Source organism: Grampus griseus (assembly GCF_964374135.1).
Source record: "Grampus griseus genome assembly, chromosome: 18".
NCBI classification, from domain to species: domain Eukaryota; kingdom Metazoa; phylum Chordata; class Mammalia; order Artiodactyla; family Delphinidae; genus Grampus; species Grampus griseus.
In genome coordinates this window covers 73,594,580-73,616,646 of record NC_139012.1, presented here as the reverse complement: position 1 = coordinate 73,616,646, position 22,067 = coordinate 73,594,580, and the positions used below count along the sequence as shown (strand labels likewise).

General features: G+C 48.4%; 1 protein-coding gene across 3 annotated transcripts in view; it reads left to right on the top strand.

Moving 5' to 3' along the window:
• MTUS2 (microtubule associated scaffold protein 2) overlaps positions 1-22,067 on the top strand; it is a gene marked incomplete at its 5' end in the record, with an annotated part of 327,280 nt that overhangs the window by 291,227 nt on the left and 13,986 nt on the right. For all 3 annotated transcript variants that reach the window (XM_082675664.1, XM_082675666.1, XM_082675665.1), the window contains one exon: positions 14,725-14,939. In XM_082675664.1, coding sequence (XP_082531790.1) covers positions 14,725-14,939 — 215 coding nt within the window. The remainder of the gene's footprint in view (positions 1-14,724; positions 14,940-22,067) is intronic.

The following is a 22,067-nucleotide window of genomic DNA, read 5'->3' as shown; positions in this document are numbered from 1 at the left end:
GGGTGTCTGGGTGCTTTTGCCCTGCATGAGAGATTCATCCATGTCGCTGAGCATATCAGTAGTTTGTTCCTTTTCATTGAGTCGCGTTCCACTGGCATGCATATGCCAACATGAATTATCCACTCTTCCGCTAATGGACATTTGGGTTGTGTCCACATTTTGCTGTTATAAATAAGGCTGTTATGAATATCGTCGCACAGGTCTTCTTGTGGACAGAGATGCTTTTCATTTCTCTCAGTTAAATTCCTACACGAGAAGTGACTGGCTCATAGGACAGATGTGAGTTTCACGTTAGGAGAAGCTTCCAGTTCTGGAAATGGCTGTTCCATTCTTGCGCTTGTGTTTGAGGGTTCCAGTCTCTCCACGTGCTTGCCAACATTCGGTGTTGTCAGTTATGTTGTTGTTTTCGCCGTTAGAGCAGGTGTGAACAATATCTCATCGTGGTTTTAATTTGCACTTCCCTGACCACTAAGGAAGTTGAGCACTTTTATGTGCTAATTAGCTATTGGATATCTTCCGCGAGCCGTCTGTCGCCCACTTTTTCCTGCGCGGTTTGTCTTTTTGCTGAACGGCAGACGGCCCCTTCACCTGGGCACGCAGGTGCTCTCAAGGCTGCCGCACTCCCACCCGGCCCGCCCTCTTCGTGCTCATGATCTGGCTTCTGTTCCTGAAATATGAACCGTGTGCGGCGCCGCCCTCAAGGTGTCTGAGTGCCTGTTTCGCACAAACGTGTTCTCAGTGTTTTGTCCCGAGGTCAGTAAGCTATAATCCAAGAACTCAAAGAGTTTGTAACTAGTTGGAAAAGCAGACATGGCAGTGAATGATTAAAGCATGAAATAAAGTTAGTGGCTCTCTCCTTAAAAATCCCTCTTTGCCCCTGATGCTGTCCTAAGCCCCCTTTCCTCGCTCTCCGTGGTCTCCCTGGTGATCTCATCTACCCCCGTGGCTTCAGCTACCCCCTAAGCAGTGCCCTCCCGAGACCATGGCTCCAGTCCTGGTCTCTCCTGAGGTCACCTCTTGGTGAACCACAGGCAGTACAGCTCTTCAGGAGCAATTAATTTCGTCTCCACGTACCCCACGCTCCCCACTTCAAAGCAGAACCAAATCGCCACTTCTCCTGTCACAGTCCTGATTTATTTCAGGTACAAGCTAAGCTGCTGTAACAAAAAGGCACCCAGATTCAATGGAATAAATAAGAAACAGGGGTATTTTTCTCTCGTGTAATTGTCCGCAGACAAGAAGCCCCAGGTTTCAGCCTGAGGGAAGGAGAAGGAGGGAAAGTCAAGGGCAAGCAGCTCCCTCGTAAGAATCTGGTCTAGAAGTTGCCACATCACTTCTTCACATCCCTTGACCCAAGGACAGTCGTGTGGCCCCATGGAGCTGCAAGGGAGGCTGGAAGATGGCGTGTCCAGCAGGGCATCCGTTTCTGCTAACACTTAGAGAGTATTTTGAATAAAAGAAAGAAAGGGAGATGGGGGACAGGTAGGCTCAACCACAGTTTGAAGCTCAGTTACTGACACCACAGTTTGCAGAGGAAACCGGTACAGAAATGGGGGGCATCGCCGACTCTGCCTCTGCGTCTGCTTCATGCTTGATGTCCAGGAAGTCCCAGGTTCTGTTGATTCTAGCTCGGAGGTCCGTCCTACTTCTGTCCTCTCCTTTTCATTCCTGTAGTGACCTCATCTCTCCTTTTGCAAACGCCTTCTCACTCATTCCCTTCCTTTCCTTCCTGCCCCTAGCGTCCATCCCCTGTCACTTCCCCGATTAAAAACCATCAGTAACCAGAAATGCTTGTGACAAAAACAGCACTCGCCTCTAGCTAGAGCGTCTAACGTGCCTCCCAGACCTACTCTGAGACGGCGTTTTTGTTTGGTTCTGTTTTCATGTCTGCCTCTCTATTCTTCTTCTTCTTCTTTTTTTTTTTTTTTTTTTTTTGGCTTTTTAAAGCATTGAAGCATAGTTGATTTACAGTGTTGTTAGTTTCAGGTGTACAAAAGGCTCCTGGGTGATGGAGACACAAAGAGCTTACAATCTCCAGCAATAAATAAGGAACCAGTCGGGCAGTGCTTACTGTACATGACAGGCTGGGGTGGGAGGCAGCTGTTAGATGGAGGTGAGACCCTGTAAGAGAGGCAGAGTCACCGCGCACACAGGCATGAGTATGGAGAGGTTGGGCTTGGCTCTGGACCAGCAGGATCCCGGCTGTGCTGGTGGGGGGCCTGAGTAAGACTGTGGGTATCCCCAGTAGGGGACATCTGGGGACCATATCAGAGGTCCATGTTATAGCTTTTAAGAAAGGTTATAACGTATTTCAGTGAAGTAAAATCCTCGGTTATTTCAGAAGAGGTTCAGTCATTCTTGGTCAGTCCTGTTATTGTCTTTACACAGTGCTGAGTTAAAGACCTCCTTCCTCCAAGTGCTGTGGCAGGAGCATGGGCTGCAGGGTCCAACAGACTTGGTCTTAGTCAATGCTCCTGTGCAGGAGATTAAGCCCTCTTAGCCTCAGTTTCCTCATCTGTGAAATGGGGGTTGCATTAGGACTTACCTCCCAGCTTCTAGTGTGAGGTTGAAATGGGATAATTCAGAGTAAGTGCCAGGCTCAGCATCGTGCCTGGCCTCTATTATTAGCTGTTTATTGTTTTTGAGGGGGGGGTACATAGAATCACTGAAATATTACAGTAAGAATATTTCCCACCCTTCATGAATGCTAGGGTGGGACCTAGCATAAAGAAACAGCCATGGGCTTCCCTGGTGGCGCAGTGGTTAAGAATCTGCCTGCCAATGCAAGGGACAGGGGTTCGAGCCCTGGTCCAGGAAGATCCCACATGCTGCGGAGCAACTAAGCCCATGTGCCACAGCTACTGAGCCCGTGCTCTAGAGCCCGTGCGCCACAACTACTGAGCCCGTGCTCTAGAGCCCGTGCTCTGCAGCAAGAGAAGCCACCGCAATGAGAAGCCTGCACACCGCAACGAACAGTAGCCCCTGCTCGCTGCAACTGGAGAAGGCCCTGGGTAACTCAAAAGGGGTGTGGCTTGCCCAGGCCGCTGTCTCCTCTGAGGGAAGTGATCCCCTGGTACTCTTCAAGCCAGCATGTATTTATGGAAATCTGCCCGGGCCTGGCATTGTGCTGAGATGGGCGTCCATAGAGGAAGGCTGCACGGGGTCTATAGAGTAATAGACAAGTATTAATGCTCATCATAAACATACTCTTGAGCTATCATTAATTGCCTAAAAATTTAACTTCTTCTGTGTCTATGCTTAAAACTGGTGGGTAGAAATAATTCGAGGTGGTCCATTTTGTTCCTTGGAGTCGACTTGATGTATTTGGAAGTAGTATAGCAAAAGGATGGGAAGAGTTCATGGGGAAATGCACATGGGAAGAGTTCATGGGGAAATGCACATGGGACGAGTTCATGGGGAAATGCACATGGGGAAATGCACATGGGACGAGTTCATGGGGAAATGCACATGGGACGAGTTCATGGGGAAATGCACATGGGACGAGTTCATGGGGAAATGCACATGGGACGAGTTCATGGGGAAATGCACATGGGGAAATGCACATGGGACGAGTTCATGGGGAAATGCACATGGGACGAGTTCATGGGGAAATGCACATGGGACGAGTTCATGGGGAAATGCACATGGGACGAGTTCATGGGGAAATGCACATGGGACGAGTTCATGGGGAAATGCACATGGGACGAGTTCATGGGGAAATGCACATGGGACGAGTTCATGGGGAAATGCACATGGGACGAGTTCATGGGGAAATGCACACCTCTTTAAAAGTTAGATTCTGTAGATTTCAAACATCAACCCTTCATTCCTGTGCAAAACTAAAAGCGATAAACCCTCGAACAACAAGTAAAGAGTCATAAGTCTGGGAAAACCTCCGAGAAAATGTCCCAAATCCCATGGAGAACACAGAATATCCAGGCCATGCATTTGACATCCTAAAGGAGGGAATGACAGTATTTAAACTCACCACCATCAAATGGACTGAGATGTATTATCTAGCAGCCCCTTGGTCTCCATCCCCTCCAAAAGCAAATAAGGGGAATGGGGCCCCCAAACTGGGATAGAGGGTGGAGGTCAGCAACACGCCGTGGAATCCCCGCCAGCTAGGAAGCTAAGGAAGGGACAGGGTCACAGGAGTTCACTGGTTAGAACCCTGTAGGGTGGGTTCTAGCCAGTGAGAAGGGGTCCAAAATCTCAACTGAAGCTTCTGTTTAAACATTTTTCAGGAAGTCATTGAAAACGCCTTCTAAAAAGGATGTCCAACCTAGAGATAATGTTCACTGTTCAATTTATGTAACAAATATTAATTTGAGGTAAAATTAAAGGGTCATTTTTCAATACCATTTTGGACAGGACAAAAAAAATATTAAAAATATTAAAAGCAGTAAATGCTCACTGGACCCACTATCTGGCCTGTTCAAAGCCAGCCGTCAGAGCGGCTCCCATGGTGTGTTAGATGAGCCGGCACCGGCTTTGCAGCCCAAATTAACCTGGAGGAGAGGAAAGAGCAGATTCTGTGCAGAATCATCTCCCCAGAAAGCCGCTTCCTGTTTATGGGCAGTGGTGTTATTAGGTCTTATGTAGATGGCATTGGTTTCTCTTTTCAAAACTCATCATTATAACCATCCTCTTACATCCATTTCCTCTTTCCTCCTTTGCCCCCATACTTGCATTTTTCTCCTCTCAGACCAAGAAGGTTACTTCTAAGCATTGCAATTACATTCACACACAGGATCGGTCATTATCCGTTTGTTGAAAGGCTCATCCTTTATCTTAAGGAACACATAGAAATGGCACAAAGTAATTTATGACTCGAAAAGCACCTTAAACTAATTGGGATTTTTGTATCTGTTTCTCCTTATATTTCTTTGTTTCCATTCTCCCAAAACATAAGAGCAGTATTACTATTACTATTCGAAAGAGCACTGCTGAGATTCAGAGCACCTGGAGGGACTTCCACCTCCCGAGTTCTCGCTGTGTCAGCTTGGACAAGTGATTTAACCCCTCTGAGCCTCCATTTTCTCTTCTATAAAATCAGAGCAAAAATGCTGGCTTCCCCCAGCTTTGAAATTTGTTGCAAAGATTTAAACAAGTTAATATTGTGTGTTAAAGAGCTTCATAAATGAAGACACAGAAACGTCAGTCGTTGATATTGCTACTAATGTCTCCTGTCGCTGGGCACCGAGTCATTCTGCAAAGCACATTTTCTCTGCAGGTGAAGCTTCTCTCTTTAGGGCTCCATTTTGGAGGGAGATCATCATAAAAATGGTATACCCTTCCCTGTCTTCTTCAAGAGAGGACAGTGGGCAAATATAAACTCTTCTTGATGACCCTTGGTCACCATTCCAATATCCATAGAATTCTAGCATGCCAGGGCGGAAGGGGGCTTAACACTAAAGGTGCCTATCTTCATCCGCTCGGGCTGCTATAACAAAATACCATACGTTGGGTGGCTTAAACAGCGGACATTTGTTTTCCCACAGTTCTGGAGGCTGAAGTCCAGATCGGGGGCTGGCTGGTTTCTGCTGCGGCCTCTGTCCTTGGCCTTTGGGAGGACATCTTCCGCCTGTGTCCTCACCTGGCCTCTGAGACATCCCTGGTGGCTTTTCTTCTTGTACGGACACCAGTCATGTTGGACTAGGGCCCCACTGTAATGGCCTCATTCTAACTTAATCACCCCTTCAAAGACCCCATCTCCAAATAGGGTTGCACTCTGAGGTCCTGGGGATGGGGGCTTCAACATGTGACTTTAAGGCGAATACACTTCAGCCTGTAACAGTGCCTGACCACCTCATTTTACGGATAAGGATGTGGAGACCCAGAGAGGTTGAGTGAGTTGCCAAAATTCCCACAGCTCGTGTCCGCAGAGCCTGGGACAGAGGCTGGCCTGGAGACCAGGGCTCCTTCTGCCTCCCCCGCCTTACTGAGTCTTGCCTTTGTCTCCTGTCCCTTCCGGGTGTCATCTGACCACTTCTGTTCTGGGCTCTCACTCCCCAACCCCTCCCCACTCCTTCTAAATCTGTTGGAAACTCTGACAGTCCGGATTCAGTGTGCAGGAAGGGTTTCTTACTGTGTGGAAGTTTAAGTTGTAAAGGGGTGGGGTGTAAGTGGGCACTTCAGGACACATATTTGGGGATCTTGAGGCTCCTATATATATATAGTCATCCAGTTTGGAGGCCGTGTTCCCAAAATTTGACCCCCAGGTAAATGTTAATGCACTCTAAAAAGCCACCTTGATGAGAAACCTTTCCGTATTTGTTCCATAGCATTGGAAACGCCTAGCAGCTAGAAAGTGCCCTTCATCTTACTGCATCCCATGCCTCTCGTGTTCTCCCCCGAACCATTTACACACCCTCAGGTAGGGAAGCACATCTGTCAACCTGTGCCCGCCTCACTGGGGGAGATTTAATAATGAGAGTTTATCCTGAGGTCTCATGCTTTTAAGACTTCAACACTTATAAAATAGGCCACAGCATATGCCCACGCGAAATGAAATATTATCGTTAATGATTGAAGTGTCGCAAGGCTTGTCAAAATTCAGCAGTCCTGAATTTCACATTTTTCATACTAATTGACAGCATCCAGAAGGGCCCTTCTTGAGTACCGCGAACCAGAGGTGAATTCCACCATAACGTTTGTGAACCATGGGCCCTTATATGTACATGAATCCGGCTATTAGTTCAGTAGAGATTTATTTGGTGCCTAATGTGTGCCTTTCTCCCCGGTTCGACTCCTCCTCTGATGTTTGCCTCTCCTTAAACGGCACCACCGTCCCCAGTCGCTCAGACCAATAGCCTGAGTCATCCTCGATGCCGATTCCTGGCTTTCCCTCACCTCCCTCGTCCAATCCAGGAGCAGATGAAGGTGACTGTGCCTCCCAAATGCCTCGCACACCCATCCAGCCCTCACCAGTCTGCATCCCCAGTCCCGGGCACCGTTATATCCGCCTGGACCCCAGATATGTCCTCCGCGCGGCTTTCCTTGCCTCTGTCGGGCAATTCTCCATGCAACCACCAGGGGGCTCTTGTAAAAGCTTCATGAGCTCTTGTTTTCCCCAGTTTAAGACTGGCGGGGGCGGGGGAGGGCGGTCTTCCAGTTAGAGGACTACAATCCCCACTCCTCTCCGGGGACCACGGGCCCCCGCGTGATCTGACCCCGCCTCTCTCCATCTTCACCTCCCCCCACTGGCTCCATCACGGGTCCTCGAGCCCCGTGTTGTCTTCCTGTTCCTTAAGTGAGCCGAGTGTTCCCACCTCCGGACCTTTGCTGTGGCGGTTCCTGCGCCTCGAAACCCCTACCTCTAGCTCTCTGGACGCCGCCCCTTCCCCGTCGTTCACATCCACCTGGGTGGTGTTTTCTACGGCACCTCCTTCATCCGCCGGCCGCCGGAATCTGACCCCGGCCCTAGCCCTTCCCTAGCGTTGCTCTCATTTAACGTCCTTCACTACAGTTGTCTCAGGTTTTCACGATCTAACTTTTTGCCGTTTAAAATTTTTGCCCGCGTCTGTCTTTGCCCACCTGACAGCGTGTCTGATTCACCATGGAACTGGGCGTGGCCCGTAGCAGGTGCTCAGTAAATTCAATTACTGTCTACTGATGTTCCACCTGCCTCTCTGACCGGGCCCTGGGGATACCGCACGGACCTGCAAAGATGCCAGGAGACCCAGGACTCTCCGCCTGGCTCTTTCACTCCCATTTCTACTCCTAGTCTCTGAACCTTTCCTCCATCTCAGCCCCTCCTTTTCTCTCTTGTTGACATTTTCATCAAAAAGAAGGTCCTAAAGAAAGAGAAAGAGAGAGCGGGGCAGTAGAGGGCAGTGTGGCCAGGATCTCAGGCAGCGCGTTTCATGGACTGAGCCTGCGGCCTCCTGTGGGTCATTGTGATTTGACAAGTGTGGACAGAGACCTTCGGCACCAGAGGGCTTTCCCAGGCATTATAGCTCCGCCTGGTGGGCACTGATTTGTTACAGGATCACTGCCATCAAAAAAAAAAAAAAAAAAAACCAAAAAAGCTTCACAAAGACGCTCACAGTCTTTAACCCCACGTAACTCTACTCCTAGAAATGTGCCCTGATGAACAAAGCAGAACAGTATATGAGTGACACAAGACAAATGTCCGACAATAAGGACATGTAAATTACGGTGCGTCCACATGAAAGTACAAGGTAGCCGTAAAAATATTAACTAGGAAGACATGGAAACTTCCTAACAGAATATTCAGAAGTCATACCACTGCAACAGCTATGAAGGGACAACACAAAGGGAAAATTTCATTTTCTTTGTGTAGTGAGTTGCGGGTAATTTTTAAATTACATTTTTTCCTTGAAAGTTATTTTGTCTTTTCAATTACTCCCCATCTCTCAAAGAAACAACTTAATCTTTTATCTACTGTGAGATGTCCTGTCACTATGTAACGATACTATTATTTTACTAGGGCTACCGTACAAAGTATCGCAGGCTGGGGGACTTAAACAACAGAAATTAATTTTCTCATAGTTCTGGAGGCTGGAAATTGAGATCAAGATGCCAGCAGGGTTAGTTTCTTCTGAGGCTTCTCCTCTTGGCTTATAGATGGCTACCTTGCCTTCCCTCTACAGGTGTCTGTGTCCTGTAGACTCCAGTCATATTGGATTAGGGCTGACCCTAGTGACCTCATTTTAACTTAATGACCTCTGTAAAAATCCTGTCTCCGAACATGGTCACATTCTGAGGTACTGGCGGTTAGGACATATAAATATAACATATAAATATAAATATAAATAAATATAATATATATAATAATATAATATATATTATATAATATATATAATTATATAATATATATTATATATAATATAATATATATTATATATAATGTAATATATATTATATATATTATATATATAATATATCTATTATAATATATATAATATAATAAATATACCATATAGATTCTGGGGCACACAGTTGAGCCCGTAACAGTGACTGTTACAGTAGTACCACGTATTTGTGTACAGTCTCATTCCTTCATATTTAGATGGCTTATTTTATGATCGTTACATCTAAAGCACTTCCTGTGACATAAAAGGCAGTATAGTATCATTCCTCATGCTTTATCATGAGTTAGAGCCAGATAATTTTCTCCAGTTTAAGTGTAGTGCTGTAATTACTAATGTTTGCTGCCTCTTTGGTAAACCAGTAACAAGTTGTAATTATTCAAGGGACATTTGGGGCAATTGTTTAAAGAAAATTGATCTTACTCACTGGGTTTTTTTCTCTCTCATTTGATTTATGAACTGTGGTATATATGTATATACTGGGTACACACACTCTCTATTCATGCATACGTACATCTGTATGTTCCATGATTTAAAACTGTACAACAGACTAATAATCTTGTTTTTGCTTTTCAAACTCACGCTTATGAATTAGAAATGTCATAATACTCCTGGCCTGTCATAATCCTGTTCTTTTAGAAATTATTTTCTCAGCTTCTCAGTTTCTAGGGATTTATTATTGTGGTGTTTGCCTCTCACACTATAAAGTACCAAATGTTTTCTCATGAATAGAAATAATGAAAGCAAGACTCCAGATGTTACCCATTAAGTTAGCCTACGTTAATCCCTATCTGCCCCAATAGATACATTTTTCAAGATTTACCAGAGGCAAGAGGATGTTTATTTCTTTAGGGACTCTGTTACTGGAGCTCTTTCCCTGGTGCCTCAGCTGCGCTTCTTATCCAATATCTTCTGCAGGCCTGGGGCTTATGACATGGGGTCATTTCAAGAATAGAAGTGTCACCTCTCATATATAATAGCGCTTGGGAATTTGGGGGTTGGTGCTATATGTGGGAAAGTGATTACGTTGCCACTTCATAGACAGCAAAACTGAGGCCTGCCAAGCTCATGATTTGTTTAAGGCAACAGTACAGTTCAGGGACAGCTGTCGGATGAAAATCAGTCATTTCTGACCCCTCAAAAGAGTGCCAGGCCCATGAATCATCCTGCCACGAACACAAATAAAATCGCACGTTAGATGGAAAAGTCCTGTCCTTTCTGACCACAGGCTACATAACCTTTTAAAACCTAGTCTTCTCCTTAGTCATGGTAGTAATTTTTAAAAATGTTTTAACTCATAAGATATGAAAACACATAATAGGATTTTCTCAAATACATACTGTTGCAGGTGTTTTGTTGGGCAGTGATCCCTGTAACTGAAACGCACAGCCTCTAAGGGAGGGTCAGAAATACAGATGCATTTCCATTCCAAGTAGAAGTACACGGTCATACTCTTTCTGCATCTGGCCTTTTTTGTTTAACGGTGTATTACAGATCATTCCAGGATAACATGAAAAGATTCACCTTATTTTTTTACTGGTTACCCGTATCCCATGGCACGTAGGATTTGTCCTATGTGAATAGTGGATTTATCATCATTTATTTAACTAGCCCTCCACTATTTCCTGAACGCAAATCGTGCTGTAGTAGTCATCCTTGACCAAATTTTTTGTGCCCTTGGGAAATTGTTAGGTTAAAAGTTAGGTGTCATTTAATTTTTCCTCCAATGTAACTGATTTGTTATTATTCGTTTCTTTACCTTTTTGTTTTATTCCATCTATGCGATCTATATAGTCAACTTACTGTTCTGATTTCCTAAAGATACTGATATTAGTATATGACAAATACATTTTTCCCATACAAAATAGTACTTGTTAAAGAAAAATACATGATGAGCATTTTTTATTATCTTCATTTGAGTCTTATGTGCTATTTCTAGTTAAGAAACAGTAAGAGTGGTTCTCAGGTTCCCTTAGGCTCCACAGATATCCGTGTGTGCGTGTGTGTGCGCGCGTATAAAACAGTGTAGTGGTGGAATTTTTATTTTGTCAGCAAACATCGTCATCATTGTTACACAGAATCTCAAAATTCAAACGTGAACTTTTCCTCTACAAAAACATCTAAATTTATCCCCTGAGATATTTTTCCTGTCATGTTATTTTGCAGATTTTCTTTCCATATTTGGTAAGAACTTTATTGAGGTATAATTCACGTACCATAAAATTCACTCATTTAAAATGTGAATTGAAAACAATTCAGTGGTTTTTAGTATAGTCACAGTTATGCAGCTGTAACTATAATCTGTTTTAGAACATTTTCATCACCCCAAAAAGAAATCCTTTGGCTGTCACCCTTCTCAAGCTCCCATCCCTAGCTTTTAAATTTTGAAAGATACTTGTGCCCCCCAAAGCAGCTCTCAGTTATACCCCCCCATCGGTCCCTCGAAGGCCGGTTTCCTCAGACCCTCCCTGTATTATCAGAATATTTCATTTGATCAGCCTCATAGGTGGACAACATCTCCTGCTTCGATCTGCACGTATTGAATCATGGATGGTGCCGACCATCTGTTCTCATGTTTCTGGGCTGTTTATGCTTCATCTCTGCACCACTTTGTGGACCTATTTTAAATACAAACAAACATGTTGTTGTCACTGCTTCATTTTGATCCCATCCACCGGGGCAGGATGCATGGGGCAAAGACGGCTAGGAAGTTAGTTCTACGGAAACAAGAGCACCCTCCAAAGAGGCCCCCCATGCACCCAGAAACCCGCCCCGGGGCTCGCTGCCCGGGACTTACCCGTCATTACCCTGTGCCCGCCCCCTGCCATTCTTGTGTTTTGGATGACACTCCACCCTCCCCCAATGTAGGTAAAATAATTGCTCCTTGGCGGGGTGGGGGAGGGATGGACTGGGAGTTTGGGGTTAGTAGATGCGAACCATTACATATAGGATGGGCAGAGCACAGGGAACTATATCCAGTCTCCTGTGATAAACCATGATGGAAACGAAGAGGAAAAAGAGTGTCTGTGTGTGTAACTAAGTGCTTCTCCGTTGGCCTCAATCTGGCTTTGTCTCAATCCATGAAACACTGTTTTTTAATGGACGTTCCATGGTCTTTGTTCTGTTAAAACCCAGTCACCCTAGGATAAACCTGTCTTTATATATACACCTCTTCCCTAGTCTGTGGATCCTGATAGCTTTTTCACTAGCTAGGGTCCCTGGTGAAATTCTAATAACTTCCCCAAGTTGGAGGGTCTTTGGGGAAAGCTGGAGCTCTGTTTCAGCCGGGGCTCAGACTCCTGGGAACAGGTGATTCCTCACCACCACCTCCAGGCCTGAGCCACTGTGACCTTTAGCTCCTGGTAGGTTCTTTCTGTGGGGACTGTAGCCTCCCGTGACCTCACTACCAGGGACCAGAAAGCCTCAGCCCGAGTCTGCTGTTCCTGCTGTATTTGTTAGCGATCGAGCAAAACGCCCTTTCACTACTTGTGGTGGGAAGCCCGGTGCACGCCCAGCCATTCGTCCTGAGGTACCTATACCTGACCGGAAGGATTTACTCACAGCAGGTGTGACAATAAGATATATGTTCAAGGGAATCCCTAGCATATTTGACACCCAGCATTTGTGACACTCCCCCCTCTATACCACAAAATCATTTTCAGGATAACGCCGTGATAATCAGTCAGAAGCCTAACTTTCCTGACTCACTCTATAAACAATTAGAAAAAAGAAATTTCAATTTAAAGATGATTCGATTGATATTCACATGAGAAGCACACAGTGCCAAGTCTGTGATATTCCTGCCAGGCCTACCTGACCTGAATGTAACAATGAGGAAAGCTCAGAGAGGCCAAATGGAAAGACTGGCCTGTCATCTTCAAAAGTGTCCAGGTCCTGAAAATCCAGGGAAGACTGAGGACGTATCCCAGACAAAAGGAGACTGGGGATAGTTAAATGCAGCTCGTGATTCAGAACGAGATCCTTTTTCTAGAAAGGACATTATTAGGACCACTGGTGAAATTTTAATGGGTCTGAGCATTGGAGGGCACTGTTGGATCAGTGTTGATTCCTGACTTTGATGACTGCATTGTGGTTACGTAAGAGAATGTCCTTGTTTGTAGGGAATATATGCTAAGGAATTCGGGGTTGATGAGACAGCAGTCAGCCTCTGATTCTCAAATGGTTCAGGGGGAAAACGTCATTTGGACAATAATGTCCCTGTACCGTACTTCCGACTTTTCTCTGTTTGTGATTTTTTTTTAAATACAGAAATTGCTTTGAAAAACCTCGACGGTAATTGTAGCAATTGCTTAGAACGTAGACCAACCAAAAGCTTCGGAGGAGTATTTTTTCACCAACATGCTTTAGAGTTGCTGGCACAGGTGACAGCAAAAAGCAGAGGGCTTTTCAAGTCAGTGTGGTTATTGCTTTAAAATTCCCTGCAGACGGTGCGTCCTCTATGGGGGTTCCCCCCACCCACCCTCAGCACACCCTGATTACACTGGCACATCCTAACAACTCTTCACGGTTGTGTGTCAGAATCCTCCAAACAATGATGGGACACAGGACACAGGGCCAGGTGAAGCCCTGGACCAAGAAGGCCTTTGGGGACAGCGTTAGGCTGCTGGGCTGGCCAGACTCTTACACGCTGTGCACACAGGGCAAGATCCAGCCCGTCCACAGCTCATTTCGCCAGGGAACAAATGTCTTTAAACATCCCCTGTGCTAATGAACAAACCCTTTGAGAGCCGAGTGGGGCAAAGAAACCGTTGAATTAGCTGCACCTTTAGGGTGGGACTTCTGATTAGGGTGTTTCAAACGCCATGTAACTACCTTGGATGAAGGGTCCTGATCATAACAGCCACCCCTAGTGTGCAGATTATCCTGAACCAGTACCGATACTGCTCACTCAACTTCAGAGTAAGCGACAAGCCTCCCCAGACTGCAGCACAGAGCAGGGAGCGTAGAGGCCCCAGTCTTTGTGGAGCGAGTGAGGTGTCCGTCCACTTTGATGTCCGCGTGCGTGGGCATCGTCACCTCCACGGGACCTAAACAGACTAGCTTGTCAGGGAAGGCTTTCTCCTTCTTGGAAGCAGTTTGCAGTTGAGGAAGAGACTTTGAAATGAGAGCAGTCCGCTCTGGCCCAGGGGAGGCACGAGCTCTAAGTGCTGTCGCAGCCCCTCCCCGCGAAGCAAACCAGAACTGCGGCAGGGCGACCCACCCGTGCAAAGGGGCGTTGAGTGGTTACCCGTCCTTCCTCCAGTGGGGAAGGATGCTGCTGGTGAGGTCTCGGTCACTGAAAGGACCCGCACGCACACTTCCTCTGCGATTGTCCCATGCGGCATGTCAGCCTGCAGAGAATCCCGTGCATCCCGTCTTGTCTCCAGCCTCCAGGCGTGCCCGGGTCTCAAGCCTTGATGGGTGTAAGAGACCGTGGCCCTTGTGAAGAGTTGACGTGCTGGGCTCCCGTCTGGGGTTTCTGATCCACCAGGGTGTGCCTAGGAGCGTGCATTTGTAACAAGCACCCAGTATCTGTGATGCCCATGGTCTGTGGACCCTCAGCGAGCCCTGATCTAGCGGCAGAAACATGCGGCTTGTGGTCAGAAAGCCCAGATTTGCCTTCGCAGCTCATGCTTCACACGCTGAGTGGGGACCTTGGGCCGGTTGCCGGAGCTCCCCAGGGCCCAGGTTCACCCCCAGCATCCAGGGTCTGTGTTGGGGATCAAATGTGGTAGGGAGGAAAGCACTTGACAAACGGTGAAGCTCTGCAGAAGGATGGGGACCTGGCCTTGGTCCTTACGTCCACCTTGATGTGGTACTCGTGGGGGCTGCAGCGCTTTCGGTGCGTCCTGGCCAGTTTTTAAAGTGTCACTCTCCCTGTCCCCAGCCTTCCATGCAGCGAAGTGCGAGAAGCTGCAGAGAGAGAAGGCGGAGCTGGAGCGGCGCTGTGAGGATGAGGTGCGCAGGCTGGGCTGGCGGCAGCAGGCCGAGCTGCGCGACCTGGAGCGGCGGCTGCAGCTGCAGTTCGAGACCGAGGTGGCCCAGCTCCAGGAGGAGCACCGCGCACAGCTGCTGCGGATCGGGTGTCAGCACCAGCGGCAGGTCAGTCTGCGCCCCGGCCCGGGCCCTGTCCTTGCCGTCGTCGGGAGACGTGGGTGGGAGGTGGAGGGGAGCCGCTTTGGCCAGGAGTCCGTGCAGCAAGCAGGTGAGCTTCCGGTCAAGCCCGCTCTCCCCACCTCGTTTCTCTCCTCTGTCCCCTCCCGTCGTCCCCCGCAGCCACTCTGGTCTCCCCGCCTTGTGCTCCCAGGCACACTCCCACCTCCGAGATTTTGCTCGCTGTGCCCTCTGCCTGGAATGCTCTCCCTCTAGAAACCCCATGGCTCCCTCTCTCCCTCCCTTGCAGACTTTTCTCCGTGAGGCCTTTCCTGATCCAAAATCACAGCTCCTTCCCCACGTTGTGCACGCTTTTCCTGTTTAGTTTTTCCTCGGCACTTACTACTACCTAATGTATGAGAACTTTTACTTTGTACCCTATTGATCTTCTGCGTATTCCATAAGGACAGTGATGATGACAGACACGTGTGTATCTAGCACGTGCTGTGTGCCAGGCCCTGCTCTTCCCTCTTTACATGTACTAACTCATTTAACCCCCACGATAACTCTTAGAGGGAGTACCATTATTGTCCCCATTTTACAGGTGAGAAAACTGAGACCCGGAGGTTAAATAACTTGCCAGCATTCACGCTTATGAAAGAGCCAGGGTTGGACCCAGTCTGATCCCAGGGCCCGTGCTCTCGAGCACTGAACTAGAGTTTTCTGCCGGGTTTACTGCTAAATCTCTGGCACGGGACTGCCTGCCTGCACAGAGCGAGCCTTCAGTGTGTGTTTGCTGAATGAAAGAAGGGTTCCGCTCATCGACCTTAGCCCAGCAGTCTTCCTAGAGAGGGTCATTCATCCTGGCATAGCTGGGGAAGAATTCCCAGGGAGCCTGTCAGCCTGAAAGCAGGTAGGAGCCTGGCGTGCCCATCCCCACGGCCAGCTGCCGTGTCCGTTACCGTGTTGGCGCCGGTGTGACAGGCAGGTTAAGACGAGACCACCCTGCTTCCGAGAGAGCTCGTTTGCCCCTCCCTCTTCTCTTCCTCCTAAGTCCCCAAGGCTCCGACGCCTTAATGCCCACCTTCTAATTGTGTATCGTTACTCCTGGTCTGCTCATGGTATCCCTAAGGTAAACTGGCATTTGTGAAGAGCTCACTTTACATCTCAGGCTGGTGCCGAGTGGCCCTTCACTATCATGAACGTTTGGGCTGCCTCCCCGGTAGGTAATCTGGATGGCGCTGGTCCCCAGAGGCTTGTGAATCATGGCGGGCATGGGAGAAATCTCAGAGTAATAATAAGTGCTATTGTTGGGATAAACGGTCTCCAGTTTGACAACACTTTCTTCTATTCAGCATCTTGGGTTAGTCATCCCCCTTTTTCTAGAGGCCTGTGGAAACCAGACGCATCTGCCTGCTTGAGGTGGTACAGACTTAGAGGCTGGGAGACAGATAGGTTACAGCTAAGGTTACCTGCTGGGCTAAGATTAGAAGATTAGATTCAGCACCTTGGCTTCTCAGCTGGCTTTAAGTGGACATTTGCACGGCTGCCGTCTTTAGTCTTACCTGCTTCGTGGTCCCTTGATACAGCTCAGACCTGGTGCAGATACTGGCTTGTTCTGTGCCCTGTATCCTGGGGCTATTCATTCCCAATTTTACACAAAGAATGTATTTATACCCATATTCACTGACTTTGGGTCCAAAGTTCTGGGCTGGTTGAGAAGATGCCAAGAGATGGAAGGAAGGGCAGGAGGTGGTCCCCTGGCAGAAGGATGAGCCTCTGAACAAACGCTCATGCTGGGGTGTCGTGTGTGGGAAACCGGGAGGCCAGGGCCACTGCCGAGCGGAGCCCGTCCGCCAGTGGAGGGAGCCGGGGCAGAACCTCGCTAAGTTTTGTCGGTGCAGGAGCCTGTGCTGGGGGGTTGTGGCCTCATCTGCCTTTGAGCTGGGACAGCGGCCTTTTAAAGATATCATACCGGGAGAGATTGGAGGCCCTGACTTTCCCACTTGAGAGTGAGTTACATGAGCCACTTATGTATATTTTAAAAGTGCTCCGTCTCCTGAGAGCTCTGATCCTGTTCTCCCTGATCCTTTACAGCTAAAGTGATTCATTTGCTTGTTCATCCATCTAAGCAAAGAATAGTCAGTGAAGGTCCGCCGCACACGCGGCCTCATGACGTCACACTGCAAGGGATGCCAACATTTATAAAACGTGGACTTGCTTGTTCCGTAGCCTCGGGTTATAGATCCAGGGAAGTTCTGAGGCACTTTCTCCAGAAACTGTAATACTGGGTGGGAAATGCAGATTCTGTGTTTAGGAACTGAGAGTTTCCTTCCAGATGGGAGGATGAGGGAAAGCTTTATGGTGGAAAGAGCATCTGCACGCTTTACATTCGAGTAAATCATTCCTATAGAAACCCACTGGTTTGGGGGCAGGGGGAGGGATGGATGGTTGAAATCTACGTATCACTCAGGCTCCTGATTCTGGATGTTGGCTCCTGCTGCTGGATGTTGGCTGTTGTCTTGACCTTCAGCTTCTCCAGCAGGGAGCGCGCAGGCAACCCGGAAGAAGGTGAAGTGCGCATCAAGCCATATTCTAATTTCCAGGTAGAGTAAATGCTCATGTATTTGGTCCAGGAGGGGGCTCGGTGCCTGGCCGCAGTGGGGGTCTGGAACGTCCGTGGTTCCAGCGATCTGTGCCGACCCTCCACACTCAGGGCCTCTTTGTGGGGGACAGTCGGCGTTCGGCAAGGCTGACCCATAGATCCTGCCATCTCGAGCCTTAAAACTCAAGTTCACCAATGGGGCCTCTCCTGGCGCCCCGGTGCCCCGGCCGGCAGCGCGGAGGCTGCTTCCGTTCTGACGCAGGAAGTTCTGAGGCTTTTCTCTCATGAGGAACTCCCTCGAGAAGGCCGGCTGACCTCTGACCTTACCGCAGGATGCCCCTAGGAAGATCCAGCCGTCCACTTGCCTCGAGCGGCAAAGACCATCTCTCTCTCTCTCTGTCTCCACATGGGAGTCACTGGGGAGCTTCTGGCAAAGCACTGCTCCTGCCTGCACCCCGCGCTGATGGAATCAGAGTCACGGACTGGGGCTTCCCGGGGCCCAGAGCTGCAGCTGTCTGGTGTCGGGGGATGTGCAGGGCCTCCTTCTTTAGCCCTGCAGGGGTATGAGCAGGGGCGTGGCCTGGCCTCCTGGCTTTCTTACGTGCCTTTAAAGACATGCTAGGACTCTTATCTTTAAAGTCGGATTATAAAGGTGTTTCATCAGATCAGTGCTCATTCTAGAGCTGGCCGCACACTAACAGAAGCCAGGTTTCCCAAGCTTCCCTATCTCAGGGCACACGAAACAGATTTTTCAACGTAAACACAAATGCTTTTCCTTTTCTGCTCCAAAGGTACTCGCCCACGGGGCCTGGTGTTCAGTGATCAGACTTGTGACCTTTGACCCTCTCCCTCCAAGACCCTATGGTAGTTTGTCTCTCTCCCTGACCCGGCCCGGAAGCCCCTCGTGCAGGGCCCCCTGGTTCCTAAAGGCATTCTGGATTCTGCATTTTGAGCAGAGACTCCTTTCCAGAGGAGCAGTAGCGTTCAGCCTTTGGCGTTTACGTTGGCTTTGTCTCATATCCGGGACACACTTTGTAACCTTTCCTAAAGAAATCATCCTTTTAGACTTAACTGGGAGGCCCAGCGTGCCCACACTTAATCAGACCGTGCAGAGGCCACTCCGGCCATCATCTCGCATTCTGTCCCATATCCGTCCCGCACGGCAGGTGCACAGCTGCCATCAGCGAAACCACACTCTCTGATCAAATAGAATGAGGTCCCGAGGGCCCCTCTGTTTTCCGGCGCCAGAGCCCCGCCCATCGCAGCCCAGAGCCTCCGGACACTGGAAAGAGGCAGAGCCGGGAGATAGAAGCCTCTGTGAACACCTGCCCACGTGGTGGGCGGCAAAGGGGCAAAGGCACAGCCCGGAGGGGCATGAGGTCAGCCCAGGAGCTCTGGCAGGGCTGGCTGCCTGCTCGGAGTCGGTACCCGGGATGATGTAGCAGGGATGCAGGGACAGAAGGGATGGTGAGTCGTCTTGTTATCCGGAAGGAGAGTCGTTCAGAGAGCCCTGGAGAGAAAAGACAGGGGCAGCTCCCTCTGTCTCATCAGATAGGAAGACGCGTCGCAGATGGGGGCAAATGGGAGTTTAATCTGGTTTTCTTTAATGAGGAAAGCCGAGACAATGTAAAGGCCATGCGTCTTCATTCTAAATGGAAGTCTTCTCTCAGTGAATTGCCGAAGGCTCCCATAATTGCATTTTGCAAATGGCTGAATGAAGTAAGCCCACAGCTCTATTCTTACCCATCAGAGAGGGCGGCTTCCCAGCCCTTTGCTTTGCTGGAACTCAGCTAAACAGCAAACAGCTGCAGGAACAGAGCCTGGTGCAGGGACCAGCTGCTGCTCTGTACCCCTGGGACTACTTGATGGGCACATGGACAGACCTCCGCAGCCAGCTCAGAACTTTGTCCTCCTGGAAGAGGGAGGAGGCTGGCCCAGCAGAGATTTTGGGGGGACGGGGGCACCCAGGGTTCTAAAAGGAAGAAGATGAAGGTTCACCCAGCATAAGTTTGCTGTGGCCGGATAATGGCTTAGCGCCTCTGTCTCGTTTTCGGTGATCTGCAACGCAAAACATATCTTGTGTGTCCCTTGGGTCAGCTTGTCTGAATCCCCTCAAATGCCTGCCGACCTGGAGGTCTTCTCAGGCTGAGAGCTCGGACGGGCTGCTGCCCCGTGCTCTGGAAAGAAGCCTAGAGCCATAGAGGAGAAGCCATGGGGATTGAAACTGGGATAAGAAAGGGGACGGCCAACAGTGCACGGCCCCTTCCTTGTAGAGGGAACAGTCTTTAAAAACCATACGCATGTCTGGAAACCTCAATCACTCGAGAGTAAGGACCATGATGCCCAGATTTTGGCTCACTGACTCTCACTGGTTTCCTTCAGAACATCCTGGGCTTTCCTCTCATTGCATGTGGAGGAATTCGGGGATCAGTATTTCATCCCCAGAAGCCCCTCTGAGAGGCTGTAACAGACAGATCACACCCTTACATCATCCTTGGTATATTGGGTGTGGTATTCCATCACCACTAAATCAAAGACCTGACTCCACCAAGGCAGGAGGGCATGCGATGAAGCGCCACCCTTGCTGATCAGAGCAGACCCACCGCCAGGACGAAAGGGACTCTTCTGGAACGTAGTCCCGGCATCCATCTCTCTTTTCTGAAACCACCCGTGGCAATTTGGGTAAGAACCCAATAAATTAGAATCATACTAAGGACGGATGAAAGATTCTTCTTTCTACTGAACTAACATACCTCCAAACAATGTGTGGGTACTTGTTTCTAACGGAAGTCACCAGCGGAGCATAAGGAAAACCAGTTCCATTTTTTTTAACCGATGATTTGTTTTTCCAAGAGACTGAAAGTCTTTGGACAAAGATTCCATAAAAAACCTTCATATAAACAGGATTTGGGCAATTAAAAACTGCAGTAATCGGCCTTTCTGCTGAGTGGATTCATAGCTCCGAGCCTCGAGTGAAGTATTGTTTAATCAAGAATGGCCAGTAGGTAAAAGTGAACCATCGCATACCACGTCCATTTTCATGGCGTAATGCAGCTTTCCGGACGCTGCCAAGTTCGTTGTTGGTCTTGGCAGTGATATTTCTGTTTTAGTGGATGACACTTCCTTTTACCATAGGAGACAGAAGTCGGGCCAACTTTCCCAAGCAATGATGGTATCCAGAATGGGAATCTATCCCATTTTACAATACAAACACTCCCATGCATCCCCTTCACAAGCGGGCTTCCTTTCTTGTGAAGAGTTCTTCCTCCTTTTACAGATCAAAGATCAGCCTGTGAATTATCCCCAGAGAAATGAGACCCTCTGAGAGGTGGCTGGACAGTGTTCTGAGCCGGTCCGCCACAGAGCTTCAGGGCATGGGCAGGTGCGCTGGTTCAGTGTTGTTCAAATGCTAGGTTTTGACACCTTAGTACGTTGTGAAATGAATTTAGTGGTTTGTAACTGCATTTTGAAAAACAACAAAGGAACATAGAATAAAAATTTAAAAACGAGATTACTGCAGGTAAGAGGGGAAAGTGTCATTTTGTGAAACTTTGGTTTCACACACACGCCCCGTGTATGCATGTGTGTGTGTGTGTGTGTGTGTGTGTAACAATGTACAATGGTGTTTTTACAGTGGGTCACCGACAGAGAATTTGGAAAAACATTGTTCTGGTTTGCTATCACAGGGAGAGGTCGTCTTATGCAATGAGTCCTGTAAGTCATACATTTGAAGTTAAAATAACAGCTGCAACAACAAAAGTAACAAAAGCAGTAAAGATGGAAGGTGTGTGGTGGGGCCAGAGATCAGGAAGGGGGAAAATAAAAAATCCTGGGCTGGCGTAGCACAGGGAGATCAGCTCAGTACTTTGTGACCACCTGGGGGAGGCGGTGGATAGGGAGGGTGGGAGGGAGGGAGATGCAAGAGGGAAGAGATATGGGGATATATGTATATGTATAACTGATTCACTTTGTTATAAAGCAGAAACTAACACACCACTGTAAAGCAATTATACTCCAATAAAGATGTTAAAAATATATATATATATAATGAAAAACAGTCAAAAACAAAAAAAAAATCCTGGGCTGGCTGCACTACCTGTGATTAAACTCCTGGAAATGTACCATCAGCCAGAGAAACAGCAGCTTCTTGGGAGCAGGTCCCACAGCCTGGGCAGGGGGAGGTCTGCACCGTGATCCGGGGGGCAGGTTCACGGCTGGAACGGGTGGCGAGCACACACACACACCTGCCCACTTGCCTTGGGGCTGGTGAGAGGGTCCCTGGGCACTGGTTGCTGGTCTTGCGGGGGGAGGCAAGGGCAGTGCGTTTCAGAGCTTCGCCATGGATGTCAGACAGCCCTGTGCTGACTGCTGGCTCTGCCATTTACTAGCCTTTGGGCAAAACACTTCAAGCCTCTCTGAACCTCAGTTTCCTCGTCTGGGAAATGAACATGAAAACATTTACTTTATCATATCGCTGTGAGGCTTGAGTGGAGAAGCCGAGAGTGTAGCTTAATAAATGTTAGCTCCCTCCA